The following is a 19,769-nucleotide window of genomic DNA, read 5'->3' on the forward strand; positions in this document are numbered from 1 at the left end:
AAGGGCTTGATTGAATATTACAAGAGCAGTAGAGACCCAGCAAGGTGGATTAGGGGATATTTTAATAGTGAAAACAAAATAACAAGCCTTTCACTGAGCTGCTTAACTAACAGTATTGTAATCAATTTCCTGTTTTTTTTTTTTCCTTAAAACAGGCCCCCTTTCCCCAAAACAAGTAGGGATAAGAATTTCATCAAATAAAGACATTTTGTGCTTAATAGCATCCTGGCAAGAGGAGAGGAAAAATGGCAATTTTTCTGTGGGAAATGCACCCAACCCTGTGATTTTACAGAGCAAGGACTGCGGTGGCAGGAGTTCTGAAATTCACAGTGAATTTACGTGGGGGCTGCAGTTCAATAGTTAATCAGATTTTTATACTCCCAGCTACTCGGGAAAACAAGTTTCCCAGTGCTCATGGAGTGCCCTTTAGGTACAAGGGACCACCCCTGAGAATCTTTTCTGTGACATCTCTGTCACACTTTAGGTGGCTGTACGCGGCCTCACGTGAAGCAGGGTCATCCCCTCTTTTTGTGCATTGGGCAGGCTGGGAGTGGATTTATAAATGGCACAACACTGGCACAGTTCTCTGGTTCCAAAAACCAGCTGTGGAGCACTCTGAGAGGCCTTGTTGGCTTTGCTGAACTCAAACATGACTTTCCTGCAGCACCACAAATGGGCCATGTGCAGGGAATGATTCAGGAGAATAAAATCAATCAAAGTATACAAAATTACTCGGATGAAAACCCAAAGCATTATTCACTTGCTAATTGATCCTTAAAAGAAATATGACTTCCCCTCTCCCTTTGGAGGTAGAGTCATCATGGTCAGAAAAAGAAAACAAGCAGGATTGATTTAATTTTTTTAGAGAGTCTGGGTAAATTCACTCCACCACAAAACCATTTTCTGTTGTAGGCAAATCACTCCCAAGCTCTGTTGTCTCTATTTTAACAACCAGAACAGGACATTTTCTCAGCTCCAAGGGAACAGACCCTTGGGCAGAAATCCTGCACTCCCAGGTTCAAATGTGTGGCAGAACCTCCTCTCTCAAAATCAGGAAAGGTTTTTAGTGCCAGGGAATTATTAGAAAGGGATCATCACCAGCACTGATCGAAAGTAAGCTAAAAAATCTTGGTAAGATCTTCTGGTCCCAAAGCAGAGAGGTCTGCAGCACACACCAAAGCAGCAGTCTCTATACAGAGGATAAGGTTAAAACAAACAGCCTGTGGAGCTGGGGAGGGAGAGGGGGAAAAGGAGAAGCAAATGTCTTTTTAAAAGGTGACAAGACTCCTTAAAAAGGCTGTTATGGAAATTACCAGGGATTTCTTCTTCCTCAGAATATTTTAAATTAAAGAGCTGGCATACAAAACGTCCAGTGGATCGATCAAGGAGAGGCAGATACACAACTCTTTATCCCAGGCACATAGTTCATTTTGCATCTGATAACTGTTGGCTGTTGTCAGCGCTGTTTAATGGCTGGGGGGGGTTAAAGGGAGAGAAATTTACAGCTGTTTCACAGAGACAGAGAAGAGATCATTTGCTCTACATAGCCTTCAAAAAAAAGAAATATAGAGAGGAGCTGGCATTGGTAAACGCTGAGTTTCCTTGCCAAAGCCTGTAGCCTTATGAGATTCTCTGTACATCTTCTGAGCCGAGCTGAAGAAGGTTTGGCTGGAACAAAATTGCTTCTCACCAGCAACATCTGCTACGAGATCTGGAGATCTCTGTCATAACAAAGGCTGTTTTCAGATTCCTGCCCTCCTGTAGGTGCTGAGTGCCAGATGAAGGGGCTGGAACGGGATAAATGGACTCTGCAGGCCCTACATCCAACTGAGGGGGAATTGCCATAAGAATGGGGAAGCACAACCATAAACTCCCATCCAAGGGCCCTTCTGACAAAGTCTGCTTTGGCAGAACCAAAGGACGGTTCACAGCAGATGTTCTGGAGAGACTTGGCAACACTATGCTGAGCTCCTTTGGCAGTGCAGGTCTGTAAGTGTACAAAAATAACTCCAAGATTCTTAGGTTGAAATTTCGGCACTGGGTGCAAAATTCCTGGTTTTTTGTTAAGAAAATATCCCTGTCTGACCATGCAGGAGCCACTCTGGCAGTCACACTGCTGAGCTGGAACCAAAGCCCATTTGGGACAGCCCCAGTGACCTGACAGGGACAGGTTTCTGTGTGGTTCCCCACACACTCCACACTCATAAGGCAGACCAGGCTCCCCTTAGCAGAGTCCTGGAACCATAAAGCAATTTATTCACAGGGCAGTGACACAAACATTTTGAGCTGATGCCTCCAAGGATGAACCCCTACCTAAAGAACCCCTGGGCTTTTGTCCCCTCACAGTCCAAGCTCAAGGTCCTCTGGTGTTTTCCTGCTGAGCCATCAGCTCCTGCCTTTCTCTGAGTGCCCACAGGTCCCTGAGCATGCCAAGCAGAGCTACCTGCACTGGCTGTGCTCTTACACACATTTAGTCCTTTCCTAACAGTGTGTCTCCCGCAGGACCTGTTTGAGGAGGTTCCCACCAGCACTTCCCTCAGCCTGACAGAAAGGTGCTGTAAAACTGGATAACCTAGGCTGGGGATGCAGGGAAAGGACACGGAGCAGAATGGCACTGGGCTACAGGAGGCTATCAGAAAAAAAAGCACCAGGGAGGCTTAGAGAAAATCTGATGTGTTGCCACATCAGCCAACATTGCTCAGAGAGCTGCTGCCCAGAGCCTTCACTGCTTTACCCATCCAGCCATTATGTGTCAGAGCTGCAGCCTGACCTCTTCCAATTTCTCACAGCATGGAGGGGAAGGGGTTTCAGCTGCCCTGCTCTCTGCACCAAAAAAGAAAAAAGAAAGGAAAAAAAAAGAAAAAAAAGAGAAGTACTTATTTGACCCATTTCCACTCCTTCATTTCTAAAGAATGCAATATTGAGGCATCAGTGACAACTGCGTCTTTAACACAGCTGATCTATAAGGACTGCCAGGTAATTAGGTTGCTTGATTTCTTGAGACCTCAGGAAAAGCCAGGAAGTCCTGGGTGGGCACACGTGCTGTAATTGCTGTGTAACAAGATGCTCACCCATCTGTCCAGAGCCTTGAGTATTCATTCACTCCAGCCCCACTGACAGACACAGAAGGCCAGCCTGAATTCAGCATTCATAGGTGACATTGCTGGAAGAGGCTTGCCCCCACCTGCTTTTTACTACAGCAATTAAATATTCATGCATTTGCTACAAAGCTTCTAAAGCAGATGAGAAATACCCATAAAACTGGATTTTAATCACCTCACCTTTAGTATTTCATCCCAGACACTTTGCAAACGCTGGAAAAGGTGTTGACTACTCCTAAATAAATGCACGGGGGGGTAAAAACAGAGACAAACTTCACATGCTGCTCACAGCTCTGTGTCAGTGCAACAACCTAATGTAAAACCAAGTCCTTGGCTAGTGCTACCATGAGATTTTCATGTGCAGACCAAAGACAAAGCTGGGGACCTGCTCTCCTCCCTTGTGCATCAAGCTATGGCAGAGGGAGAACAAGCAAGGAGGGGAAGCCAAAAGAAACCTGGATTTTGCCGTAGTCATTACTGTGCATCCTTCACCGTCCTCAGACATAGCTGCTTTTCTTGTACCTCCCCACCACAAATTTTGGGTAAAGATTAAAAAAGCTTGCAGATCTGTTGTTAAAAGTCGCAAACCAGAAATTCCGCGCTTTGGTGCAAGCAGCGACTTGGCTTGTGGGACTTTTTGGAATCACTGCAGCAAGTCGTGAATGATGTATGAAATGAAAAATCCCTGCTCACTGCACACAATTCAGATAGTAAAATCTCCCTGGAGCATTAAAAAAAAAAAAAAGCACTTGAACGTGTCATTTTATTTTTGTCCTGTGCCAGAGACTCCCTCGTCTCTCCCCAGGAACATGCAGCTACCTCAGCTATCACCAGAGATGAGAAAGCACTCTTGGAGCTGAAGTAGATGGGCTCAGTTTACACAGTGTTTCCAGGAAAAGACACAGTGACCTGGAGCAAACCAGACAGAATTATATTGGACTCAGGCCTCCCTCCAAACACAGGTTTTTTGGTCATTTTTTAAAGTAATATCTAATCTTATCAGCCTGACTCTATAACTTGATTGACCTTTGGAGATTGCATTAAGGAAGCAAGAACAGCATGCTCAATGCAGTTAGGGCCATGAGGAGAAACATTTGATAAAAATATGATGTGTGTGTGACTAGACATCATTAATGGTTGGACAAATACAGCAACATGCTTTGAATTCAGGCTTTTATTCTTTCTTACCCCTTTACTGGAACTTTTTTCCTGTGCCTGCCCTTGGGTGGTGACCTTTTAAATTTGGCAGAGCCAAATGTCTGCTGCCATAATTTACCCATCTTTTGACTTGCTGCATGTGGTGCTAGTACAATGGGATAGGAACTTTTTCTTGTGCTTTTTGAATTGTGTGGGTTTTTTTTACTTTGGAAGGAGGGGGAAGCTGTGGCAGCAGCAATGCAGAACACAGAGGAATGTTGGATTACTCTCAACAGGGATTTCTTCCTTACCCAAACTCCTGCATTCAGCGGGCAGCCTCTGCTCACACACACACACACACAGAGCCCCCCTCATCCCTTCCTCCACATCCAAAATGACAGAAGATCTCCAGAATTAATCTTGCAGCAAAACCACTCAGTTTGGAGCACACAAACTGTCACTCTTTGCCAATCACTGAGAAGTGGGGAGTTGCCCAGTTTGCTGGTGTTCATTTTGAGCAGGGGGAGGATGGAAAACTGACAGCAGGAGCACAGATCTATGCAAGAGTGATCTGCCCAGATGCAGATGTCTTGGTGGCTGCATTTACTTTTAGGAACAGAAAGCAGGGGTCCCATCTAAAGAAAACTGATGTTGTCTTCTCTTGACAAGTTTTCTTAAATTTGCAATTTAATATTTTTTTCCTCCCAAATTCCAGTGATGAGGAAGGACGGTCACTTACACTGGCATGACGCATCTGTCATGTTCAGCATTCTGAAATTTTGGGGAAAGCAGCTGTTAACCCTTCCACTTCTCTTGCTTCTTCAGTCTGAAACCCACTCCTCTCCCTTGTACACAGCAGAAGGAAGGGATGAGGGGGGAATCATCAGACACCTGAGGCAGGGGCAGACACAGAAATTCACGTGTATCCCCCACCCATCAGCAAGCAGCTCTGCAGTGAGGATGAATTAACAAATTTTATATATATTTTTTTTAAGCAAACCAAGAAGGAGACAGCAAAACCACTGCTGGTATCTGCTATATTCCTGCTGTCAGGAAGATGCCATCTCTGGGTGTCAGCACCCAGCCCTGCAGGCAGCCCCTGAAGCACAGGGGTGATGGGAGGGAGCTCCTCAATGCCTTTTCTCAGCAAAAACACCAGGTCCAGGCTAGGTTTGGTTTCACAAGAGCTCAAGAGCCAAAGAACCAGGGCTTAAAAGCATGGATAAAACAGTTCTTCAGAATCTGAGGGTGAGAGGGTTAGTTCTAGAGTGCCTTGCAGGGATAGTGGTTTCCAGGCTTACAGTGACAAAAATCACATATTTCCACTCAGGCAAGATTTTTTTTCTGGGAAATTTAACATGCTTGAAATAATTTTCTAAATCTGTTTCCTTCTCATTCCATTTTTTTTTTCTTTTTCTTTAGGGAAGGAGGAAGAGAGGGAGTGGATAAGAAATACTTGTCCCCTATACCAGCTTTTTGATATTCTGCTAAAAGCAACAGTATACTTGTTATATAATATTGACAGTATTGCACAGATCAGCCAAACAGGAGGCACATGGGAGTTGGTGGAAAGAACTAACTTTTCCAAAAAGCACACCTTGAAACCGGAGGGATGAGGAGAAAGAGCTGGGTCTGAGAAGCAAAGGGTTTATGGTGGTTAAATCAGACAGAACTAAAAAGTGGTTGTTTTTCTGCTAAAATAACCTTACAGATATATTTATACATATATGAAATAGATAAAAATTACTTTTTCAACAGGTCATGAAGAAAACTGTTTATCTGCCACCATAGTGAGATTATGTGATTATGTGAATAAGATTACTCAGGATAGTTAATTCTGGAGTTATTGCTCAGACTTAGTACATACCTATCAAGACTGATAATCTGGCAAATTACAGTAAATTTTGCAAATAAATACTGGATTGTACTCAGAGTAAACCTTCTAACAGAGGAGGTCTATTTGTACCAGGAGGGAAAAGAGGTGGATGGAAGTGAGCACCTGCTTACCACAGCAGGGAGTGTCTGTGCTTGGGATTATCCTGTGGCCAAGTTGTTGAATGACTTGCACTGGGTGCTACCACCACCACCCTACATATTTCAGGGGTGCTCTTACAAAGCACACTTGTATGTTTTACCTGTAATTATCAGGTGAGAACCTGGGAGGAACAGGGAGAATAAAGAAAGATGCTGTTAGAGGAAAAGGCTCAGGCTGTGCTGCACCTGGGGACAGAGAGTAATTGGGACCCAACAGGGGTCACCATGAAAGGCCTCAGAAGAGCAGAGAGGACACCCAGCTCTGGATTTGTGCTCTTTGTGTTGCTCTCTGACTCCCTTCCCAGCGATGCACTCCGCATTATGACTGAATTAGGTGAGGAGGTGCTGGGGGAAGTGCTCTTGGCTAACTTCACAGCACAGCCAGGCTCATTAAAACCAGCACATTTGCTGCAGTGTGTGCAGCATTTCCTCCAGGTTTTAAGATTGTTTTAGTAAGTGAGGTTCTGAGCAGAAAGAATACATTTTAATTTACTTTTTAGTGGCCCTGTTGTAAGTATTCGCTGTCACGCTGGATTTTAATATTTTTTTATTACTATACGGAGCATAAAAAAGTATGAATGCAGCATCTTAATAAAAATGAACATATTCTGGAAGCCTGAAGCTGCTAAGTACACAGCACATGTTCATTAGTGCAATTTTGGGGCATGAAGAGAAAGTGAATCGAGAACCCAAGGTTCATAAGCATCAACACAAAACCTCAGGGCTTTTTGGTAAAGTTTTATCTCACCTCCAGCTGCTGCTTCCCAGGAAAGCTGTGGAGAGCAGAGCCCATGGGGCGCAGAGCCAAGCCTAGACTTGGACCATTAAATCATCCCCCAGCAGTTTGATTTGGGGCAGCGGGATGCAGGATTAGCATACAAATACCCATCCTCCCTGTCAGAGAGCAGCAGGGCAAGGCTGTCACAGGTTTGTCACAGGTGTCACAACTTTGATTGACACCCCAACACTGCAATGAGGTGCCTGGCCAGGATGGGAGCCCTGGGTCTGAGCACTGCCTGGACCAGGGAGGTTTGTCAGCAGCACACAAAGAACGGGGACACAGCAATTCAAGAGGGGTTTGCAGGCAAAGCCAAGCTACTTTTAAAGATTTGGCTCTGCTGGGGCATGTTTCTAAATTAATAGGGCCTACACCTTTCAATAGGATTATTCAGGCTACACCAAGCATGCAGGACATGTTTGTAGGATTAGATTTAATGTTATTTTGGTATAGAGCATTCTTAAATGTATTAGATTACAGATTAAGCAAGGAAGCCAGGAAAAACTGGTGCAGAGCAGCTTGTTATTGCAACTGCCCTCCTCCTTCTTAACACTTTGTGTAAGGCAGACAGACACATTAGGCTTATAAACACTTCCTGGAAAAAGGTTTTGTTTTTTTTGTAAATCTAAACATCAGATCCTAGAAAATTCTGAATTCTGTGTAAAATTTGTTTAACACAAATTAGAAAGGGAGAAATGAAGTGTGCTCTTTACAGGAAAATGAGTTTTTAAAGTTTTCTGTTGTCTTAAAATCTTGATTTTTGGTACAAATTTTGAGAAAGAGTAGTAGCTCTGAACTGATCTCAGTCTTCAAAAAAACCCCCACAGTGACAAAAGATAAGAAATAATTCACAATGATTGCAATTTCCATCCCTATTCTATAGCCAGTAACTAATTTGAACTATTCCTACCAAGAAATTCTTCCTTAAAATGTATCTAAAAGACAAAACCAAGTTCAGTGATTGTTACTTGAACTATTGTTAGAATTTGATAAAGAATAATAAATTCTGTTTCTCAGAGTTAACATATTTACAGAAGCACGGAATTACTAAAACTATTTGCATCAACTTTGATACATATTTCTCTTGAAAGCATCTGCAAAGAAATAACATTATAAAATAGAATAAAATAATATTTATTTTATCCCATGGTGGATCAGTAGTGATGTCCAATGCAAGGTTAAATATAATAAACACTACCCACTAAGCTAAAACCTGAGAGACTGAGTAGACTGATATTTATGGCTTGGACACTTGTCATGAACAAAAAACCAGTTATTTTTCTCAAGCCTTTGGAACATTTATATAAAAATATAAAGAGAGATGTGATTATTTCTGTACATTAAGTTTGAGCTTTGCTAAAAACAAAAGTGTGATAGCAACAATACAAGAGCAAGGGTGTATTTGCTACCTGGTGTAGGATAGTCTTTCCTTAATTAGTCCAATATGTTAATTGCAGTATATTCAAATGTACAATTTGACATTCTCACTCTCACTACTCCACTCAAAAACTCTAAAAACGATACCATAACATGCATAATATTCTCTGCTCTTACCTCCCACCCTCAAAAAATATTTTATCTTTGGATGTTGTGCAATTATCACTTTCACCTGCGATGTGCCAACATGAGGTATTATCATTTTTGCAAATTAAAATATGAAACGTTTAAATTCCATGATTACAGAAGACAGGGGAATGTCCCAAGGAACATCATTCCAGAGACACTCTGCTCCTTACTAAACTGGTGATTTTCTGCTCGTGAAAATTTCCCTGCACTGTGTTTTGCTATGAAATGAGCAACCGGGTTCACTCCAATCCCAAAGGAAAATATCTTGCAGTTAAATAATTGGGATCATTGTGCTCTTTGAAAAATAGGTGCCAAAGACTCTCCAGCTGCTTTTAGCCATAGTTCTGATATCAAGTGGGGAGTGGGACTGGATTGTGGATTCCTTATACTGGCACTCCATCCCAGCATTTTAGCACATGCCTAAATTAATTCTGCAACTGACCATACCAGTTGCCACAGGGGTAGTCAAAATGTTCAACTATCATCATTCATTTAAACTCCGTTTTAACTGGTTTAAAGAAGATGAGACCAGGGATCACCAAGCAATCACCTGTAGAATGTGGGATGCAGAATTTCCCCGTGATTTCTATGTGTATATATCACACCAAACTGATATACAGAGATTTTGTATCATTTGAAAGGTGTAAACATTTGATAGATTCATACACACAGCTAAGAAAGATGCAAGTTTCTAGAGATAACTTGGACATCCTTTTGACTCTTTTAAATGAAGGATCTACCGATCTCCAGAGCCAATTTTAAAATGTCCCAAAGAGATGCAATGAGACTCAGGTGTTGAAAGGCCCGTTGATCCAGAAGAGACAAAAACCAATTTCAGGAAGACGTAAAGGAATAGAACCAGAATTATATTACAGGGAAGGAAGTGTGGAACATGCAAAGCTTTTTGAGACTCATTGCTTCAGATATTTGAGTCTGAGAAACTTCAAAAATTCCAGAATGCCGTGATCAAAAATCCCCCTAATGTATAAATATTATGTGGATTTATTAAATGGTCATCCATTAGCATACTAAGGAATCTACTGGGAAATTAGCCATCCAAAAAATAATGCAATTAATAAGGTATTCCCAAAACACAGATTCTGAAGGGCTGCAATAGTTAATACCAGTTTCATTTGGAAACCATAAGTTGCATGCTGCATATTTTGGTTTCCAAATCTATCATGAATATATTTAACTTCAGTGAAAATTTAAAAAAGAAAGCAATTTCTAAAATCAGGAGGGCTAAAGAAGTGTTTTACAATTTAACCCATTTTGATTTTTGCATGTTGTTCAAACATTCATGTCCAGAAAGAAATGCTATATCTTTTCTGGAAGTCTTGAAAAATACGGTAAATAGCAAGTAACAAAATTCAATAATAGACCTTTAAATTATGTGGTAGAAACTTGAGGGTTTTTTTCCAGTTTTTACTGTAAAATGTCCCCAAAAATTAATTAAAATTTCAAACAAATTTGAAGAAATAGAAATGCATAGTTTTTTAAGGGACAGTTATACAGTAGAAATCAGAACTTTTTAAAGGCATCTGTGTTAGGCTATTGGAACTAAATATAATTCTACTACATTATGCACAGATGCTTTGTTTCACACAAGCTTCTGGTCAAAAATTCAGAAATTTGCCAGTTAAACCTTGGATATCAAATCCTGTGTCAGAATGTAGTTGATAATATTTATTCCCGATGTCAATAACTTTATTACGGATATTATTTTAAAGATATTTCATAAGAAGTACTGGTCACAAAATCACTTCTGAGAGAAAAAAAAATAAATTAGCAAGGATGAAAACAAGAGATTCACATTTCTTTTAAAAGAAGTTACAGGAAACACTAAGCAGAACTACAGAGCTGTTGTTCTTTTGCCAGGAACATTATCCCATCCTCTGGCACTGCAGAATTACTCCGGCTTCCCCAAAATCACTGCTTTTATTAAGCTTTACTGAGCTGCTCTGTATTGGCAAAACCTTTGTAGTAAAATAATTTTCCATCAAAATACACAGCACTGTAGTGCTGTGTAATGAAGAGCTGTAGGACAGGCTTTAAGAGGCATGGTACTTTCATCTGAAAAGTCTCCTGAAATTCTTTGAACGTTTCCAGGGGATTAATGAGGTATTTTGACAACACACGAGGAGCGTCTGGTTTTCAAGAAGCCTTATAAGAGGGAAGATTCATATTCTTGAAAATTAAACTGTGTATTTTAAGCCACTAAAAATAACACAATTATTAAAAATTTGGCAGCTCTGGAGAAGAAATACCAGCAGATATGGGGAAACACATGGAACTACTGAAGAGCGTCAAACTTGAGTACACACATTTCACAGCATTTCAACATGACTTAAACACCAATTTTAACAGCTTAATTGAATGTTTCTTATTAAAAGGTATCACAGATGAGCTAAAGAAAGAACAAGCTAAACTAGCCAGGGTGTAACTAAATCAAAAGCATTATTCTTTGCAAGTTGGGTGGATTAACTGTGCGTGTTTGCATCACTCTCTTTATCCCTTTCAACAACTGTTAAGGTGTTTGGAGGTTTTCAAAACCTCTGGCAATTAGTGGAACAGAGAGTGTTCTTGCCTTTTTTTTTTTTATTTCCAGGACACACTAAATGATACCATTTATGTAAATTTAGAAGAACATTCATCGCACACAGCAAAATTAGAACAAGTGAATCGCTACACCTACCATTTTTAAAAGCATTTTAAAATATTTTTAGGGCATATTTATGCAAACTACTAGTCCCTTTAATGCTTTAATGCATTGCAACAAGGATATTAGTGTATACATAAGGATTCAGTTCTAAAAAGATTTAGTGTAGAAAGCGGACCTCGAAAGCCTCACTTCCATAAACACCTCAATATTCCGGAAAACCCAGAGTGCTTAAATCTTTAAAGGTCTACCCTTATTTAATCAATCTGGGCAAGAAACATGTTGAGGAGGCATTTTGAAAAAATTTATAACCCACTACCCATGAAAATATCCACAAAAAGTATTTATACATGCATTTAAGCAAGCTGATATCTTGGGTGTTTGCAATACTGCCCGTGACAGGAGCGAGGAATGGGATCTGCTAATCAGCATCAGGCCACAAGACATTTTAAGTCTCCCTAAGCACTCCTACACAATAATTTTTTAAAATAATAATTGCCTTTAGAGTGCAAGCGGTTGTACAGGAAAAAGCTGCTTCCTAAATTCTGCTCTTTTCAAACTGCACTGAAGCTAAATATTTTACAGAGGCAGCATCTTTATAATGCTTCTGGTTGAACACTACTTTCTGTGGTCAAGTCTCATTATTTATAAGATCTTCTCCAATATCCAGTTTTAGAGACTTGGCTTTTCTCAGGTCTTTCAATCAGCAAGTGGGGAAGAGGAAAAACCCAAAGTGTTCTGTTTCTTTCCTCAGGAATGGGGATCTACTCATTTTTACAGCTCTCCAGTGGTTCTTTTAAAGTCTGCTCTATATTTACAAACAGTATTAATACTGAGGTGGAGGGGTAAGGGTGGGGAGAGAGGATAGACGTTCTGTCATCCTCCTCCCCATTCTCAATAAGGTTCTAGATGTGTTTAAGGGCAAAAAAAATCCACCCCAATATATTAGTTTTCTTAATCCTTTTCTTATGATCTTGCTTGCCTGGCTAGGGAAATTATGCAAAAAGTAATAAAAGTTCTAATTCAATTTCCATGTTAAGAGGTGGATTTGGGAAAAAAATAAATATATATATCAGAAACCATATTCTTTGTGTTTACTAAGAGATATGCACTCCAACATTTAGTGTCACGGAGCTGGAGTTAAAACCAGAAACGGCAAAGATAATTTAGCTGCATGAATGCCCGCTCTTCAGTAAAATGCTGCCAAAATTAAATAGGAATGAAACAGCACTTTGTAGTCATTGGTCGCTCAGCGGGGTTTGCGTAGTTAAAAACCTAAGTGAAAAGGGTGATTGACCTACATTGCAACTAGCTTAGCACAGCTGTACTTTCATATTTCTGCTGCATCCGAGGAAGCTCATTATTTAATACAACTGAGTTGCATGTAATTGTCGGTCTTTTATTTCACACTTCTAGGGGCCAGGTATTAATCTCAAGCATGCAGCGGGCGTTACCGTGCATCTGGAAACATCCACGGCTGCCCATTTGCAGGCAAGGCTGAGAGAGGGGATTGCACACTGAAATTAGGAGGCTGCCCAGGGGTAGGAGAACCTCACAGAAATCAAATGAGCAGATGGAACAGAAAGCAAATCCCTTGGCACCCCAAAGGCAAATGCTCTGCTGTTTCCCTATTGTTTTGAGCAGAAGCAGCCCAGAACGTGCAACCAAAGCACATTTCACACAACTCGTACCTGAGGTTTAAATAAGTAATAACATTCCAGTTAACAACCAGTTTGACATGTTAACAGCCCAAGGGCTGTTAACATAATGACTGGTCATTAATGGCAGTAATGACAGATTTCAAAGGGAATATTGTGCTTGCAAATGGACACGCTGCCAGTCAGAAGAGAGGACAGAGCAGGATAGGCTGATGCATTAAGATGTCACCGTACAGCTCTGGAGGAAAAGAAGGGGAGGAAAAAAAAAAGTTCTTGCATATTTCACTTCCTATAAATGGACTTGAAATATTGGAGTAAACCTAAGTTCCTCAAATTAAGTCTTCACTTCCTAACCCAGGAGTGTATAAGAAGAAGACAGAAGCCTGCAGGGGAATTATCCTCTGCATATCATTTTCGGGGAGTGTGTTATTGCTAACGCCGAGCCCTCTCTTTGCTCAAGTCAGTTCCCATCCTCATTAACAGAGCGGAGCTCGCTCCTGCCACGGCCACCCGGCACCTCGGGAACCGCTGGAGTGCCGAGCAGGAATGGCATCCCAGGGCAGAGCCTCTCACACCCACAGCATCCTTCAAGCTCCTTCCTTCATTAGAGATTCCTTCCGTTCCCTCAATCCCTCCCGATCCGGAGGAAAAGGGTTTAATGTAGTATAATTAACTAATTTTACCAAAGGAGACAGCTAAAGCAAAGCAAGTTTTGGAGCTCTGAAGATGCAGAGTATTTATAAGGAGCTCAAAGTGGGGACCTCAGGGCTCAGCTGCAGCACGAGAGCGTGCATCAGGGCTGAGGGAGGGTGCAGCTTTTTTGGCAGGCATCTCTAAATGAAAGATACTGGAAATATTTTTTGCAAACAGGCAAAGACACAATCACAGCATTTACGAACTTAAACATGAATGCTGAAGCACCCAAACTGGCTGCATGATTGCTTGTAGCATCTGTAGAATGCCTGTCTTATTGAAAGGCATAATGAACACTGAGAGACAAGTTAATAAGCAATTTTACTCTTTATAGTATCGTTCAAGCCACATATCCTCTAGAGGGCACCACATAAATTAATAGGAAGCCAGAACAGTTTTATACGCAGCGCAGGCTCCCTTTATGGTTAAAAAGAAAAAAAAACCCAAGAAGATAGTTTGAAACCATAATCGAAGTCTTATGTGATCATTAGTACAATGCAATTTGTTCCTTAAATTCATATCAAGTGGGTTGCTAAATATGAAAGCTTATTTGACTACAAAGCTAGAGAAAATTTAACTAGTCCGTACATTAGCACTAAAAAGATCACTTTTATAGGTTCACTGCATAACTAAGTAGATAAGATGCAATGAGGCAAATGACTATCTGCAATTACCTTAAGTGCATCAGTTTGAAGTTTAGTGTAAATACCAAGTTTAAATCTATGCACTCACAAGTATCACCAAAAAGAAAAAAAAAAAAATCACAACGAAATAGCTTCATTAAGATTCAACAAATCCAGAGACAAAAATCAGAAACATCTTAAAACCAGTTATAGGATTTCTCCTGTATGCTGATTTCACGTGCAAAAGTATAAGGTGTTATGTTTGAAGAAATAATTGAAACACCAGTTTGAATGTGATCATGACAAACAAACAACAAAAAATCTCCTTTCTCTGAATCACTTAGTATGAGTTGTAACAATCTGTTAGCAAAATATTTACTCCTGTTAAACCCTCCAAGACCAGAGAGCAAGAGCGTGTGTGAATGCATCTGTGCTGGGGAAATGCTTTGCTCATATCTTTGCTACCACATCATTTCTGGTTTTGATTTTAAACATTTGATTTCAAAATATTAGATCTGCTGCACTAGCACTAGGGAGATTCAGTAAGCTCAAAGTCTCCAGTAAATTTGGAACTCAGATGAAACAGCCATGGCAGTTCTGTCACTCCTGCAGGCATTTTTTGTACAAAGATTATTAAAATTGATTTTAAAAATCAGGATGTTACTTCCCTGTACCAAAACCTTTTTCAAACCCTCTCTACACACACTCACCTGAAGACCACAAGCGACCTAAGCTCGTGTACAACAATTCCCTTCTGTTCCACCAGCTTTTCAAAGTGAGGTTTTGTTACCTACTGCTTTGGCAGATTTAACACATCACATCGGGTTTAAGATGCAGCCTCTATGCTTAGTTCCCAGCCCTCTATCTTGGGTTCAGTTCAGAGCTTTAATAGGCAGCAGAATACTTTTACCATTAAGTCTAAGCCCATCTGAAGAACCTGATCTGCCTTTCAGTCCCTGCTCAACAAATGCACAGTGGATTTTTGAAGGTTTTTGTTCCACCCTTTTTTTCTAGAAGTGGTTAAGTGGAGAGCCAGAGTACTGATAGTTGTCAGTGCTTTAGTCCTGATTCCTGTTCCTACCTACTCATGGTGTATAACTTGGGAATTGATCAGTGTGTGGGAACCTCCTATTTGTAGCCTGTACTTAAGCGGAACTTGGAAGTTAACGCATTCTAAAAGAATTTTAACTTTCCCCCAATGTATTAGCGACTTCGATGTCTTTTTAAAAGGAAAAGGCTTCACTGAAGGGGCAGGGGAAATATTCCCAGAAGCTCACCTTAGCCTGGAGCAGCTGGTCTCATGAGACCCCCTCCAGAGGGAATGGAGGAGAGGTGTTACTGTAGGGAATAGGTGCTCGGAATCACCCCAGAGGAGTCTTTTCTCTCTATTGACTATTGAGAGCCCAGGGACACTAAACCTCCCAGTTAAACTCCATTCCTGCAAAGCAACCCTATTGACACATGATGTGTAGATAAACTACCCTGGTGCTGCTCATCCATACTTTGCTATGAGTTATTCCTCAAATACTTTTGAGAATGTAGGTCCACAAGCAAACAAGAAGAGAGAAAAGCAGGTGCTGATTTGCTACCCCTAATAGGTGGCCAAGGTTAGCCAGCATCCCACCTGGCCTGCCAGCTGAAACCAGGAGCAGTGTGGCTTGGAGTTTATGGCTATTAAAAATGGGGAAATCAGTTATGGCTAGTAAAAATGGGGAATTCAGTTGGCTATCCTGGCCCAGCTTCCAACAGCTGAGTGCCAGCCTTCCTAAAGCTTGGGTGCCACAAACGAAATCCCTTGGCAAACTAAGAGGACAAAAGCGAAGATGGGTGAAGCGTTCCTCACCTGCAGGGTTCCAGCCCTGCCCTGAAGCTGGTGAAAACCACAGGGCTGGTTTCAGGCTGTGACACATGGCCACCACCATGCTGCCAGGAGGAAGAGTGGGAGCAGGAGAGCATCACCTCTCCAGCAGCACAGTGCTGTGGGGAGCAGGGGGGAATTACTCTCCTCTACACCAGCATCAGCGCCATAAATCTGGCAGCCACTTCCATGACCTATCCGTGTGTGTTTTTAACTCAGATTTTAATTCAATCTCCACATTTCAGTATTTGTTTCCTCATCTCCTCCAATAGTCAGCCTTGCAGCCCTGCCTGTGTGAGAGCAGCTCTGTAGGAAGGGCCGAGCAGGTTTCCCCAGCTTGCCAGCGAACGGAAGAAGGCCGTGACCTACCTCAGATAGTCTCTGCGACAAAGGATAAGGTTGGCTTTGGTGTACAAGGTAGAGCCCACCTCCCCCAGGCGACAGTCACAGCAGGCACATTTCAGGCAGTCCTCATGCCAATATTTGTCCAGGGCCTTTAGAAGATATCGGTCTTTAATCTTACGGTTGCAGCCAGCACAACCTTTCGGCTTGGTGTCTGGCTGGACTGAGAGCATTTGTATACCTGAAATACAGTAAGACAAGAGAAGACTGAAAATAGATATTCTCTCAAGTGCAAAAAAACTCTTGCCCTTCTCTTCCTCCACCTCGCTGCTCCCCCCGCCGCCACCCCACATCCAGTTCATTTAAAAGTCAATGGTGTAGGTAGGATAAAATAACCTAGTCAGACCACAGCGAGCTGAAAACAAGGCTAAGATAAATTTGAGAGCAGAAACTTCCACTGCTCTATGTTCCACAGCTTCTCTTTAACACCTCATTTACCTGGTCACTTTGCTGAAAAGAAATAAGATTAAAAAAAACATAACACAAAATGTTAAAACAGTCCTGTTGAAAAGTCGCCCGATTTCAGCCACAGTATCCAATATTTAGCAATACAAAATTTAAATAAACAGCACATCTCCAATACTTGTCAACTCAAAATTTAAATAAACAGGATGTCTATATGGAAAACATACTTAAATCCACATATTTGCACTTATTTACATTATCTTTATAAAATATAAAAGAAGTTCAGCTTTTAAAGAAGAAAAGATTGGAGCTTTTAGAGACACGGCACAAGAGTTTCTGAGAGATTTGACATAGAAATTTTGATGCTGTTTTTTAATATTTTAGTTCTTTTTAGACACAATAACGAAGTGACAAGATTTCCAAAGACTGCAGTAGTAGCAACGCCAGTCACAACCTGCACTGGAAGGACCTCCTGAAAAATCTGACTTAAAATAATCTGCACAAGGTCAGAGAGGTTCTAGTTTGTCAGGAAAAACAAAATAAAAATGCTGCCCCGCTTTCCAATCCCAGTTTTAGCCAACAGCTACTTCGGGACAAGCAGTACAGTGGTGTCCATTAAGTACATATACACCTTTTGATGTAATAGCTGAGAGCATTTAAAAAACCATTCAAACTCCTGAAACACTGTTTAATGGACAGAACCGGCGAAGAGGGGAACACAGCTGAGTGATGTTACTCAGAGCAACACAGCCAGCTTCCAGGGATCCATTCAAAAATCAATTGCCCTCAGCTTTACAGTAAATGGGGAGAGGTCACTGCCCCAAAGTGCTCACAGGCTGGTCTCTCTGCTAAGCTGCATGAACTGCCACCCCAGTGCACTCTGACTAATTCTCTCCCTGTTACCTCTTAGGATAAGCAAAATAACTGCCCTGTGGATATTTTGGTGGACATCAAACAGGGACAGGAGAGAAGGGAAGACCCGACACGCTGTTCAGTAGGGGTTACCTCACTGTTTTAAAGGCAGTGATGCAACTTCAAAAAAAGATGCTACTCACTAGAAGGTATCTGAATATTGCAACGAAAATTTGTCAAGACTGGGGAAGGAATGCTGCTGTCAACAAGCAAATCCTACTCCAGCGTTTGGGGTTTGGAACCCTGTTGTTACCATCCAGAGATCGAGAAAGGTCAAATAGAGTCTCACAGCAAAGAGGAGCAAATTCAAGAGCCCTCACCATAAAGGCTTTAATACCTGGAGTTAAGAAAGCTTGTCAGTGTCAGTTTCTATCAGCAGACCCTGGCTGGTGCTGTAACACACCACCACAGACAGGCAGGCTCAGAGAGTTGAACACAGACAAGTTGGGTATTGTTTGGTTTGTATTTGCTTTTTTGTCATCCCTCGTAAGGAAAACAGGAAAACCAGTGTAACCTTTGAAGCAATGGCAGAGCATGCCGTTAAGGATGTTAGGGCTGCAAAGACAACGGGCTGAGGCATCCCAGGGACCTCCACACAGCTGTGTGTAGAACACATGGAATTCACATGGAATTCACAGGGACCGCATGGCCAGTTAAGGGACTCGCCCAAGCTGAACTCCCGAGTCCCACCTGCAAAGTTGATTGCTGAATTAGAAATAATAATTCCTATTGCAACAGCTGCCTCACTCCTCTCTTTGCCATGCGGCCCGTCACACACCCTGGGGTGATGCATTTATCTGCTCAGGGGTGTGCAGGGAGTTCTGCTAGCAGACACCCCAAAGCACCCAGCAGTGCTGCTGCACAACATCTAAATCTCATGACAGCAGTGTAAGGTCTCTATTTTTCTGTCAACCAGTATAAAAATTGTCAGTGCTGTCCCTCCCATCACTCCCCAGTTGATGCTCATAACTCCTCACCACGTAGAGATTCCCAAGATCTGTCTCTCATTCCCAAGGGGGAGGATGAGATCCAGTGACCTGCACTGGGCTCCACAGTCTGGGGCAGATCTGGGAATGAACACACACATTTCCTCTTGAGAAAGCATCATGAGACAAAGGCTGAGCCTTTACAGCATCTTCAACTGACAGCTGACTCCCCTGAACCCAGAGTACATCCATGAAACAGCAAAGTAACATTGCTACAAATAAATGACTCAAAGCAGTGAAAATATCAGAGATTTTTGGTAAGGAACCTATACCATCCTGCTGGAACTCAAATAACATCACTTGGTCGAAAAGCCTTAATCTGTAATGTTGCTTATCACAGTAGAGTGTAAATATCCACCAGGTGCCAACAACAGGCTTATCCCCAGATCCTCTCTCTGGCCATGTAGAGGACAAATGCATAAAATCAGCCACAATTTGTATAAACTTCTTGTAACTCAATTTAAAAAAATAAAAAAAAAAGTTTAGAAACATGAAGGGCTGTTCTAGGACTTTAATCTTTAGCTCGAGGGAAACCAGAATAAACTAGGAGCTAACACAGTTAAAGGCTTTAACGAAAAAAATCTTAATGTAAAATTTCATCGCCTGATAAGGAAGCGGGTTAGAGAGTGGAGGCTGACAGTCCCTGATCCAGGCTGATCTACTGTCCTGAGCTGTCTGAAGGGAACAAGATGCCTCAGAAACACAGCCAAACAAGTGAATGTCTGAGCAGATTGCAGTAATCAAGCCTGATAATTCCCGAGGTATATGCTGCAAACATGAGGTTATTGTATTACAAATAAAACTGCAGCTTGCACATAGCCTGCACAGCTTTGGAGACACTCACTACATGAGGAAAGTAGGCAGAGCCCTGTCATTCACACTGGTTAGCCCAAAACCCTCTTGTAGGGACAACTGCAAAGGGCAAACACCCCATGGAAGGAGAATTTGCAACCCTGC

The 19,769-nt window shown here is 41.7% G+C and overlaps 1 protein-coding gene across 4 annotated transcripts in view; it reads right to left on the reverse strand.

Moving 5' to 3' along the window:
* The window catches only part of LMO3 (LIM domain only 3), a 58,963-nt gene that overhangs the window by 34,364 nt on the left and 4,830 nt on the right, over positions 1 to 19,769 (reverse strand). For all 4 annotated transcript variants that reach the window (XM_058023733.1, XM_058023732.1, XM_058023731.1 and 1 more), the window contains one exon: positions 16,477 to 16,690. In XM_058023733.1, the coding sequence (XP_057879716.1) occupies positions 16,477 to 16,682 (206 nt within the window). In that variant the 5' untranslated portion in view covers positions 16,683 to 16,690. The remainder of the gene's footprint in view (positions 1 to 16,476; positions 16,691 to 19,769) is intronic.

Source organism: Melospiza georgiana, chromosome 4 (genome assembly GCF_028018845.1).
Source record: "Melospiza georgiana isolate bMelGeo1 chromosome 4, bMelGeo1.pri, whole genome shotgun sequence".
NCBI classification, from domain to species: Eukaryota; Metazoa; Chordata; class Aves; order Passeriformes; family Passerellidae; genus Melospiza; species Melospiza georgiana.